The sequence below is a fragment of the Prionailurus viverrinus genome, chromosome B2 (genome assembly GCF_022837055.1).
Source record: "Prionailurus viverrinus isolate Anna chromosome B2, UM_Priviv_1.0, whole genome shotgun sequence".
Classification (NCBI taxonomy): domain Eukaryota; kingdom Metazoa; phylum Chordata; class Mammalia; order Carnivora; family Felidae; genus Prionailurus; species Prionailurus viverrinus.
In genome coordinates, this window is record NC_062565.1 from 63,653,551 (window position 1) to 63,666,711 (window position 13,161).

Genomic DNA, 13,161 nt, shown 5'->3' on the forward strand with positions numbered 1-13,161 from the left:
TTAATAAATTGCCTCTCCAGCACCTCCAAAGAAAAAGACTAATTTTCTGCCTCCACCCCATTAAGGTGTAGAAGGACATAGTCTACAAAGTCTAGAAAACCCGCATGAATAAGAACAGTTTGACTTTGTAAAACATTACACAATTAACAGGGACAAAACTTTTATTAAGCAGAAAGTCAAATTCTTAGACACTTAAAGGCAATTGACATTAGTGGATTAAAAAAAAGCAAGTAAGTCACCTTACTTTAAATTTCTATGTTGGTTTTTCTGCAGGGCATGCCAGCCCCAATGTAGGCTGTGCTGTGGATGCCATGTTTCTATCCAGACAATAACAGAAGTCCTATCACTAACTCCCATATTACTCAACATCTAAATTCTACTGAAATGAAGTCAGAAACAAATTATTTCAGAACTTAAGATGAGAAGCCATCAGCTATCAACTTCCTGTTTGCTCGTGTCAGCAACACTCATCATAAAATTTTACACATGTCATAAAATTTTGTTTACTGGAGTGGGAAAACTAGCTGAATAATGTTTGACTATCAAAAGCATCAAGGAAAAAAGCTGAGTGTGATTGATTTCAAAAGAAAAGCAAGGGGTAGCAACACAGGAAAGAATGAAATGTATGGTGAGTTACTGTTTTTTACAATTGAACAACATTAGAATATTATACTTAGAATATTAATGCATCTACTGAAAACTTGTCAATCATCATTTGAAAAGGAAGGATAAAATATGCTTTATTATTCCCTATAATTTCTTGTAATAAAAGTAATCACTTCCTCCTAATCACAACTTACCCACTATATATTCATTTTCCTTACCTTGTGACCTTGTCTTCCAGGCTCACCAATTTCTCCTTTAGCCCCTTTATGACCCTAAAAATGCATAATTAACTAATTAATTAATTAATTTAAAAATAACTGTATTGGGTTTGTTACGGAAACTGGTCAGAAGGCTCATAAAGTGATCTTGCTTCCCTAAATCTGTGTCAGTTTCTGCTACACAGAAAAAGGTTACGTCACAAGGAAAATGACTACCTTAAATGACCTTAATACTGCCATGTGTATTACATGACTGTTGTAGATGATAAATATAAGTTTTAGTTAATAGAAAAACACTGTTCTAGAATAGCAAAAGCTTTATTCTCTGGTTCAGCAACATGATGTATTGCTGGCCATTCCCTAGATCCCTCTATCCTAAACATCCTTTCATAGTTGGGGTAAGAGCATTAAGTCTTCTCCAACATCAGTAACTTTTTTCCCAAAGGTGACCCAGCTCAGCTGGCTATCTCCTGCTCTCTCGATGCTGCTCTGAAAACCCTTCTGCCTCCTCTGTACCTCATGGAGGTGGAAGGGATCTCCCCAGATGCACAACTTCCACCTCTTCTTGTACACAATTTTAGATGCAAAGGGAAAGCTATAAAGGGCAGTCAGTGAAAGCTGCAGAGCATGAGAAGAAAATCTCCTATCTCTTCCTGTCTGGCCACCTGTTCTAAGCATATGTATGCTTTTGGTGGTAACATGAGGCAAATGGGAAATGAACATTCCAAAATTAAGTACATCAGGGCTTTCACTCTCAAAGCCACTCTCATTCCAAGAGTGTAGGTCTTCGTGAAAAATAAGACACCAATCCAGGACCAAATCTTTTGCAGTTGTGGGAACCCATTAAAACTAACCTTAGAGAAAAGGATGACTGGAAAAGCAGTGCCCTGGGGCCTTTCAGATCATAGCACAACTCCATTGGTCTGGAATTTTCAAAATAATTTCAGACTCATAGACTAGAGAAAATCCCACCTAACCCCAACATTTAATATTTTTTTTATTTTTATGGTAAATTTTGAAGTAACTATGATATAGAGTGAGAGAAAACATTTTTGGGAAGTCTTTTTTCTTGCCTATTATGCACAGTATTCCCTATATTTTCTTAACCAAAATAGTTTCAAATACATTATGTGTGCAATTACCCCCAATCTTCCTCAATAGGAAGCAAACTTCTCTACATTCATTTGGTGTTATAGAGTCTCTCAAGCCAATACATTGTATGGGTATTTCCTCCCCGACAAAAGCACTGTGTGATCAAACATCCATGTCTCCATAGGACTACCTGCCAGGGCCACCAGCCGCAGTTCCTAGGACTGAAGAAGGACCATAGACTAAGCCGCAGAACAAGCGAACACAGACTTGCCTAATCCATCAGAATGTGGTCTTTCACCAGGAAGGCCAGTGCTTACAGGAAAGGCTCTATTTTTTCTATGGATAATACTCTTGAATATAAAATACTGAAATTGTTCTCTTACCCTCATGCCTGGTAAACCTGGATATCCTGAGCGACCTGGTGGACAGGAATTGGGACACTGCCAATGGGAGAGAGAGATAGATAAGGAGAGCATAAATTAGAGCCTCCCTTTATGACAAAATGGTATTTTTTTAGGGATTCTAGCTACAGAATCCCAATATAATTATATTCATTAAATAACTCTGACTACCCCTTTTTTCAATATTTCATTTTTAAAATCAGAAATATTCCTAACTCACAGAAAAGTACAGAGTATTCACCATCCAGATTTAATAAATGTTAATAGTTTGCCATATTTATTTCAGATTTAATTTATTAAAGAAATAAAATGTTTCCAGACAATCTAGTGTACCACAACCTGATCCTTTTCCCCTTCCCCTCTATTAGAATAGCTGTAACTTGAGGTCCACATACCCTTGTCAAATTGGCTAACATTGCACTTAGTACAGTTTACCAACATCATCTGAATATCACTCTGTAAGTAAAACAAGTCTCAAAGGAACTGTTTGGCTTCTATCTTCTAAGATTGAGGGGTACTCTGTTGAAAGCCATAAAGTAAAGAGATTATGGGAAAACAAAATCATTTCTATAATGAAAACCAGTTACAATGTGAGTGTATACAAACTACCAGTCCACTAGTTCTATGGATTGTTCCACCATCCAAGTAAAGTAAAACAGAAATACAACATATTCCAGCAAGGTAATTTTAAGGAGAGTTGACCTGAAGATTACATGGTCTTTGACTTAATCTGTATTTCATTCAAAGGTAAACATCTTACCAATGGATCTCCATCATGAAAACCAATTGTTCCCTAAAGTAAAGAAAATACTAAGGTTAAGAATACAGTTAAATATGTAATTCAAACCTACTAATAATTGAAAGTTCATCAAACAAAAATACAATAAATATATTTGTTCAATAAAATATAAGGAACAAAGAGCTGCATATAATATGCTAATATTCTAAAAATTTTGACTTGTAGGGCATGTTCATTTTGGAGACCCCTAAATTTCAGTATATTATCTCTTTCAGGGGACTGAAGGGATATAAAATGAAAGAATAGAAAATATGGGGTACTCCAAATATAAATTTAAGATATGAATTATCTCCTACTTTAACTCCTATTTTTTAAATTGCTTACTGTATAAATCCTTTGTAAAAACTAGTTCATTTGAAAATGTTCCTTTTATACATCCAAGTTTTGAGCATTTGAGAAATCACAAAAGTCAAAGGACTTCAAATATATGAATAAGCCATTCCCTGAGAAAACCTCCTTTTAAATTATTGTTATTCCTCTACTTTTCTGTCCTAAGAAGACCCATGTTCTGAATGGGGGAAAAAAACTGGTAGCCATTTTGGAATTTTAGGATGATGACTCAATTAACAAGTACTTCCATTTTTGGTTCTTGGGTTTATTTAATTCCAACTCTCAGACACAAGAAAATTCAAGCTGCAAATAACTTACACTGGGTCCTGGGGGGCCAGGGGGGCCAGGTGGTCCTCTTTTCCCAGGGTCACCCTAAGTTATTGAAAATTGTGACACAGTGGTTATACACATGTCAAAACGCAGTGCATAAAACTGGTAAGGCATGAGAGAATATTACTAGAAACCCCTACAGAGCTCAGTCTTGCATAGACCTGCCACTAAAATCGATGGGTGGCCCATAATCCAATTAGCTCCACAAAACTAGAAGAATAAAGGAGCTGGTCTCACCAAAGTAATAAAACAAGGCAGAAGGAAGTTTGGGGGGAAAAGCAAAGCCAATTCTTTTCTACAGCATGGTTACTTTATTCTGGAAACAAACTGGAAACACAACCTATTTTTTTAGTTGATTTATAGAGGAACTGAAACAGCCAGTACTTCTAGTACCATCCAGATAATGGTGGCAAAAGAAGGTTTGCAGCCAGCCTGAAGCTATGGAATGGCAGGTTAATCTCTGCAATGCCAGATTCTCCCAGGGTACTGTTTACCCACAAGCTGTTACTTGGCCTATCACCATACTGTCTTGCAAATGGCACAGGAGATCCAAGAGGGCTAAATACAAATAAGCCATTCAAATGAAAATGGTTTCAATTGGCCCTAACGTCCACAGTTTACTCCTTGTGTATGTTTTCCTTCTGAATATTCTACCATAAGAAGTCAAAAGCATCTTACAATTATTTTAACTTTATAACCATTTCATATTCATTTGTTCAGTAAATAATTTTATCAAATAGTAAGACATATGGAGAAGCAAGAAAAAATATATAATACATGGCTCCTACTCTCAATGCATTTACAATTATCTATCCTCCACATAATGTCACTACTTCAACATTTTTGAAATATTGGATAGTAACATCAAGAATTTATTACCAACAATTTCTTCTATAAAGTTCAGCTCTTTATTGCCTAATGTTAAGTTCTGTTGGTTCAATTATAATTTAATGATCCTAACAGAAATACACTTGGCAATAATTTTCAGCTATTCATTTTATGCAGAGAGCCTAATACAAAAGACACTGGACCTTAATTCTGGCTGAGAGTCTATAAAATGGAGGTGACATCTCCTGATTTGATCACTAATTCTGGAAGTTGGGAAGAAAAGTTTAGCTGACAGCCTTGGAAAAAAAATTAAAATCGCTCTACAAAAATGAGGTAGCATTATTATCCATGGTTCCCATCAATATTAGGAACTGGAATGAAATTCATCTGCCATTTTTTGGATTTGCAGGGGAAAATATACAGTTAGGGTAATTTGCCTTCTGAGTAACGTCTTCTATTAAATCAGTAAATGTCTATCAAAATGCAGTGTGTACTCACAACTGGTCCAACACGGCCAAGCTCTCCAGGGAGTCCTGCTGCCCCAGGAGGACCCTGTATGTATATACACAATGGAATATTTTTCAGCCATAAAAAAGAGTAAGATCTTGTCACTTGCAACAATACAGATGGACCTGGTAAGTAGTATTATGCTAAGTAAAATAACTCAGACATAGAAAAACAAATGCCATATGATTTCACTTATATGTAGAATCTAAAAAACAAAACAAAGAAACAAACAACAACAACAAAACAAACTCTTAAATACAGAGAACAACTAGTGGTTGCCAAAGGGAAGGTGGATGTGGGACAGGAGGGAGGTGATGAAATAGATCAAGGGTATTAAGAAGTATAAACTTCCAGTTATAAATAAATAAGTCACAGATGAAAAGTACGGCATAGAGAACATAGTCAACAAGTCAATAAGATGGTAATAACATTGTTTGGTGACAGATGATGAGCACACTTACTGTGGTGAGCTCTGAGTTGTCTACAGAATTGTTGAATCATTACATTGTACAACTGAAACTAATATAACACTGTATGTTAATTATACTTCAATTTTTTTTAAAAAAGGTAATTCTAAATAAGTAAAGGGATGTGGTGACTTATAGATGTTTTTTACAATCTATCATAAATGATATCAAATATGATAAACAACTGATTTAGAATTATATATCTGTGCTAGCTTTGGTTTCCAATAACATAATAACTCATTTGACTAAATTTTAATTACTTAAAAAGGAACAGAAATTTCTAAAATCAATAAAATTTTTTGTTTAGCAGGATAGAAGTGCTGTCACAGTAGCCACCAAAGATCATGTATGTAGGACACTATAAATACCACTGGGTACTGTCAGTTGGAGAGTAAGCTTGGGAGCTGAGAAATTGGCCATTGTTATAGACTATGTAGAAACACACCCAGAGATGATACTTACAGGGGGTCCAGGAATACCACGGCCCTAAAAGATTAAAATAAAAATTGTTATGGTATGTGATTTAACTTAGTATAAATACAGACAGACATAATTCAGTTCAAAAACAAAGTATAAACTTTGTCACTAAATAACATGATGCTCATTCTAAAGAAATGACTGGATAAAGAAAAGCAAACATGGCTCTACTCCTAGGGAAGAAGTTTGTTTCAGCACCTCAAATATTCCTTTGATGTCTAAGCTAACCAATAATATTTTTTCCAAACGTTCTTGTAAGAAATCAAAGTAAAGTAGTCATCCACACTTGCCCTCAGGAGAATTTAGCATCACTCACAAAGAAGCACATCAGTTTAAATCTAAGTTTAAAGATTTTTTTCATCATGTTTTATAAGAAATCTACCTTAAAAGCAATACAGTGTAGTGCTTTATAATTTATAATGTGATGTTTGGAAATTCCCAAACATTCAGCACAGAAAGAGGGGGTGGGGGCAGGTGGAGGCGGGAGGAAAGGACCAGAAACCACGTTCTTTTGACAGGTGGACTATGTTTCTAGACAAATCCAGTAGATAGTGAGAATAAAATGGTGTCACTCTTGAAATGACTTATGACAGGATCCTAATTTGATATCCTAAATCTGATCTTAGAGCTAGTTATTTCATCTCCCTCTCCTTTGTACTTTATTTCTCTTTAGCAACACTGAACTGCATATAATCAAGGACTGACCCCACATCTTATTCATCCTCCTAGCCTCATTTCCTACCACAGGGACTAGTATATGCTAAACCCTAACTATATGCTTGTTGAACTTCATAAAACTGAACATCAGCTGTCTAGAATCCCTTTTTCTCTATCTTTGCTTTCCAGGTTCAACATTCCCCAATTGGGAATCCTTATTACTCCTTTCTCTCCTACATTGGCTGGAATAACTTCTATCCACAGCTATCTCTAATACCATATTCATGTTAACTTTTCATTCTAGACTTCCTTTTCTAAAACATCCCTATATGAACCATTTAGTAGAATCAATGTACACCCTATGATAATGATATTATTATTTCTAATTATTTAGGCAGCCAAAACAAACAAGAATTTCACATGAGCAGTATGTTTTAATAATAAGTGGGGCTTTTCCAAGGCATTTCAAGGCATTTGAAGAATTACTCCTATTTGAACATTTTAATATGTAAATCAATTTGGGAAATAAGTGTCATGCTTGAAAATACCAAAGTAATCAATAAATTATTTCATTATCATAGATCTAGATGTTTGACAAATTTCAAATGTCACTAATTTTTTTTTAAAGGCATCTCTATAAGATGTTGAGCTCTGAGTAAAAAAATACGGGAGAAAGGCCAGCAAAGCTATTCACTTCTGAAAGTAGGTTTATAATGGAAAAGTTGACAGACAGTGAAATATGGCCATGAAAACAGTGCAAATAGAAAACAAAGATGAGAGATACAGATTAATGATAAGAACAAAAGAGGAACAAAGAGTAAAATGGAAAGGAAAAGCAGCCTAAGAACCAAACCCTCTAACAGATAAAGAAATAACACAAATTGTGAGATTGGGCAATGCAGGAAAAGACTAGCCAGAGAATTAGGCTGGTAATTATGTCTGATGGTTGACATTTCATTGGAGATACAACCAGTTGTGAAGAAAGTGGTGTGATATTATGGTCTAAATACTGCATATTTAGATTTGCTGTTATTACGCAAGAAATGTTTTCTATCAAGGGAAGTAAAGGGGGAGTTGTCTATTGGGAAAAACTACCTGCAAATAGACACATGTATTTATAGTGTGCGTTCAAATTTCTCTAAAATTTTTCTACTCATAGAATGCTTACCATAGCAGAAAAGTCATGAATTCCTTTGTGATGCATATTATGTCAAAAACTGCATTTAAAAATTTCACAATGACATACTACGTGGCAATGAGAAAGAATGAAATACGGCCCTTTGTAGCAACGTGGATGGAACTGGAGAGTGTGATGCTAAGTGAAATAAGCCATACAGAGAAAGACAGATACCATATGTTTTCACTCTTATGTGGATCCTGAGAAACTTAACAGAAACCCATGGGGGAGGAGAAGGAAAAAAAAGAAAAAAAAGAGGTTAGAGTGGGAGAGAGAGCCAAAGCATAAGAGACTCTTAAAAACTGAGAACAAACTGAGGGTTGATGGGGGGTGGGAGGGAGGGGAGGGGAGGTGATGGGCATTGAAGAGGGCATCTTTTGGGATGAGCACTGGGTGTTGTATGGAAAGTAATTTGACAATAAATTTCACATAATAAAAAAAATTTCGGGGCGCCTGGGTGGCGCAGTCGGTTAAGCGTCCGACTTCAGCCAGGTCACGATCTCGCGGTCCGTGAGTTCGAGCCCCGCGTCAGGCTCTGGGCTGATGGCTCAGAGCCTGGAGCCTGTTTCCGATTCTGTGTCTCCCTCTCTCTCTCTGCCCCTCCCCCGTTCATGCTCTATCTCTCTCTGTCCCAAAAATAAATAAACGTTGAAAAAAAAAAATTAAAAAAAAAAATTTCACAATGACAGAAAAGGTAGGAGATTTTCAATTCTGTCACTTTATAATTACTTACAGGAAATCCACGAGATCCCGGAACACCAGGTTCTCCCTAAAAATAAAAATAACTTCATTGCACTTAGCCCCTTGTATCATGGATATGTAAATATGTAAATTACATGAATTTTGAAATCATTAAAATACCCCATCTTGGTGTTTTTTCATTTAACTTAATTCAACTAAAACATGATTTTAGTTGAACAAGTGTATTTCCACTGTTTCATAACTAATCTTTCAGTTGATTTGCAAACACTACAATAAAATTATACTTCAGCATCTAATACCAGCAATTAATAACAGGTGGCTAACTTACTTTTTGTCCTCTTGGTCCCACAGAGCCAGGGGATCCATCAGGTCCTGTTAACCCCTAACAAAGCAAGATGATGTTAGAACTATTATAGCATCCTTAGGCAAATCCCTAAGTGCATAATTGCATTTTGTTTATTAATTATGTACAGAATGGTAACTTTTGTATGATGCAAATATTTACAAAGAAATACCTTCCCGTACTCTCATTCAAAGGTAATGTTTAACATTAAATCTGACTGTTAATTTCTGTTGATAAATTTTATCATGTTCCTAGCTTCCTTCTAATTGCATTGTTTATCACTGGGTCCAATAATTTAGTATTTTTTGTCTCCACTTTGGAAAAATGCAATATAACAATTATAGCGTTCTAATAGCTAAGTCTAATGGGACCACAGATCTTGGCTCTGTCAGTTACCCTGCTTATGCACCTCCTTCACTTCATTTATAAAATAAAAATATATGTCTCTATAACTCTCTAATGGTGTCTTGAGAGTTAATAAAATGTTTCTTCAATAGGAATTAAACATAAACTCATTATTGCCTTATAGCTATCTAAAGTCCTCCAGTCATCTTCCAGCAATGACAGTTGCTTATTGAAGAACATTAACCTTTAAAATAAAATGTTTGAGAGCATGCTTGTTTCTACATTATTTTCCTTAGTAATAATAGGTATAATTAAGTATATATTTTAATGTGTGTCACTTGGTAATAGAATTTAAGCCAATTACAGTAAAACACGTTTTATATCTGTCATATTTAATATTAAAGCAGTTACTAAAGCATATCCTCTAAACATTCTCATTTTCCCTACCAGTACTTTTCTTACCATCACCCTCAATATAAAATACATTATAAAGTATAATAATACTACATGTATACCTGAATTTCCATATTTAGTGAGGATGCATCTTTTAAATTTTTTCTTTACTCTTTGACACTTTTAGATGTCATTTATAATGTAATCTTGAAATATACCTTGCGAAAGATAAATATGTGTATGTGTGTGTGTGTACATATATATATATGGATGGATGGAGATATGGAGATATACATATATACACATATGTGCATGCATACATAAACATCTTACAAAACTATTACCAAGATTTTGAAAAAGGTTCAAATGGTATTAATCAAGGGAGGAGTTCCTTGCAAATATGAAAGCCCAACTTAAAAACGGATCACCAAAATGCATATTTAATCGCTCATAGTTTATATAAATATCACTAAAATGTTTTCATTTCATAAATATCACTAAAATGCTTGAAAACTAGTTCATTGGCCACCATTTTTACATTTCTGTACATTAATCCATTTTCCTCATAACTCCAAAGAATGAATCAAAGGAAGTAAAAAAAAAAAGTTGAAAATGCTAATTACAGGAAGTTTACCAAAGAACATTATTAAACACACATAAAACAATTTTTCACCAACTTTGACTTTCAATCACCTTAGTCTAAATACAACACTGTAATCTGGGAACAAGCCCCAGCATCTTAGTTGCTGAGCACCTGTAGTAATGGAATGTTGGCTATTGTATTTCAGCAAACCAACCATACAGACAGGAGCGCTCTCTGGAGGCACATATGACACACAGACTTTCCATACCTCAGAGCATATCTGACTAACAGAACCTCTAACTACCACTTCCTGTGAATCCCCTCCAAAATCAATCCTGGTCAATTCCCACACATGCAACCAACTAACAATCTTCAATCTGTGACTGGAATAACTGACAAGATTGGTGGACAATAGCTATTATATATGGTAGAATTTTAATGGCATAAAAATAAAGCAGAACCAAGTAAATTATTGGACAACATGAAGGCTGCTTCCAGGCTACCACTTATGTAAAGTATCTTCTATATGACATGATAAAATATGTCTATCACTAGGAAGGTCTCTGAATTAAATTGGAAATACGTTTTGGTGTCAGATGCTACAGTGAACTCTGTTATGAAACAGCTATGTAGAAAAGCATAAGCTCCATAAGGACAAGGACTATATGTCCATTATAATAATCCTGGAACATTTCCCCTGGCATCTAACACATACTCGATACATGAGTACTTAATGTTTAATTTAGATTAGCATCTTAGGTGGAAGGATATTACACTTATCCCTCTATATCATCTTTATTTTGGGTTCAAACCCCAACTTTGCCACTTATTAATTGTACAACCATGACAAGTTGCTCAACTGTATAGTGCCTCAGTTTCCTGATCTGCAAAATAGGCATAATATTAATATCTATCTGATATGATAATTTTGAAAATAAAATGATATAAGCAAAATGCTTAAAATAGTACCTGGCGGGGTGTGCCCTGAATAAATGTTAGCTATTTATTATCATCATTATTATATGCTCAGCACTGCTATAGATGTTGTAAAGAGTTTACATGAAGTATAAGACACGTTCCCTGCCCTCTGGGAGCTTAAAACCTGATTCACAAAGGGTTCTGCAAACAAATGAACACACAAAATTCTAGATACTATCCTAGAATAACCTGGGCTCTGTATTTCACGGCTTCCTCACATTTCTCTCATCAAACTGATCTTTGATGTCAGACTATTTCCACTTACACTGACCTTTCAGAATAATTCCTGAATAACTCACTATTCTAATCATATAACATCTGCCAGGGATAATAGTTGAATACATCCAGAGGATGTTCTAACCTCTTTCCTATAAAAAGTGACATAGGGGTGCCTGGGTGGCTCAGTCGGTTAAGCATCCGACTTCGGCTCAGGTCATGATCTCGCAGTTCGTTGGTTCGAGCCCTGCATCAGGCTCTGTGCTGACAGCTCAGAGCCTGGAGCCTGTTTCATATTCAGTGTCTCCCTCTCTCTCTCTGACCCACCCCTGTTCATGCTCTGTCTCTCTCTGTCTCAAAAATCAATAAACGTTAAAAAAAAATTTTTTTAAGTGACATAGTTTAACCATAATTCCTGTATTTAATTCTAATTATTCTTCTGCCTATCTTAGACGGATGCTATAAGAATGAATAAAACACTATTTTACAAAGCTCACTGAGCGTGTCACAGCAAATAGAGCCTGTAAGAATATCTCTATTGATTATTGATAATAACACAGTTGTCCTTTAGGTGCAAGGTGCAAGGTTATAACCAAGGTTTTATATATATATATATATATATATATATATATATATATATATATATACCAGTGGCAGAAAGAATTGCTTTCATTGCTTTCATATGAATGTTTATGAAGATAAAGTTCTATATGGGACAATACTGAAGCTGACTGTGTTCGGAACTTTCATGCTACTGCTTGGCAGAGAACACCAGCCTTCAACAGTCATTTCCTTCCAGCATTCCAACTACTCAGCTTGTGAGACTCGAGGCATAATTCTACAAGCATATTTGCCATGAGTCTTTTACATTTTCTGTCAAAAAATCCACTTCACTTAGGATAATTACCCTTTAAATCACATTCCTTCTATATTCTTCCAAACATCATCTCATTAACCATTTGTTAACGTTACCAAAAAGAACAGCTTTGCAATGAGCCAAAGAGCAGAAGACAAGGAGGTTGGAGGTTTAAGGTCCCACCACTACACTCAGGTTCACCTGACAAGAAAAGATCACTGAAGCTCTCCTAATTACTTAGCTCCCCTATGTTCAGGGATAAACAAACATCAATCTGATCCAGCTACTGATATTTCATTATTCTCAATGTGTAGTCTCAAGGTAAAAGACTTGTTTAACATGTCAAAGGAGCCAAAGAATAGCATAAGCCAGAATCTTATAACTCCCTTATGGCTCCATTTCAAAATCTGTTAGAACCGTACCAATGTTTACAAATAATTATAAAATATTAATTATAAATCATTTTTCTTGGCTGGTAATTCAGATACTAAAAATTCACTATCACTCTTTTTCTCTCAGTTTTCTCTGATTATTCATCCATTTAAGATCTTCATTTTGTATCCGCATGAGGCAAAACTATCTGGAGAGAGAGTAAGGTTAAAAATGAAGAAATCTAGTTTCTTTCACTATCTTAACCACTGTATAAATCTGGGTCCCTGAGGAAACCAGTTGTCCTCAAAATTATTCAGTTTTCTTATCTGTGAAAAATAATATTAGCCGAACTTGCCTTCTAGGTTATCGTAAGGTTAAAGGGAATAATGTCTGTGACTGTACTTGAGGAAAAAAGTTCTACACAGATACAATTAGTGTAGTTAACTTTTTGCTTAGTATAGTTAACTTTTGTTCTAGGAAAGGC

At 35.2% G+C, this 13,161-nt stretch overlaps 1 protein-coding gene across 1 annotated transcript in view; it reads right to left on the minus strand.

Moving 5' to 3' along the window:
• COL9A1 (collagen type IX alpha 1 chain) overlaps positions 1-13,161 on the minus strand; it is an 88,074-nt gene that overhangs the window by 49,009 nt on the left and 25,904 nt on the right. Inside the window, exons 11-18 of the mRNA XM_047860197.1 lie at positions 8,920-8,973; positions 8,623-8,658; positions 6,041-6,064; positions 5,103-5,156; positions 3,765-3,818; positions 3,078-3,110; positions 2,300-2,356; positions 825-878 (exon numbers count right to left, since the gene is read on the minus strand). Coding sequence (XP_047716153.1) covers positions 825-878; positions 2,300-2,356; positions 3,078-3,110; positions 3,765-3,818; positions 5,103-5,156; positions 6,041-6,064; positions 8,623-8,658; positions 8,920-8,973 — 366 coding nt within the window. The remainder of the gene's footprint in view (positions 1-824; positions 879-2,299; positions 2,357-3,077; positions 3,111-3,764; positions 3,819-5,102; positions 5,157-6,040; positions 6,065-8,622; positions 8,659-8,919; positions 8,974-13,161) is intronic.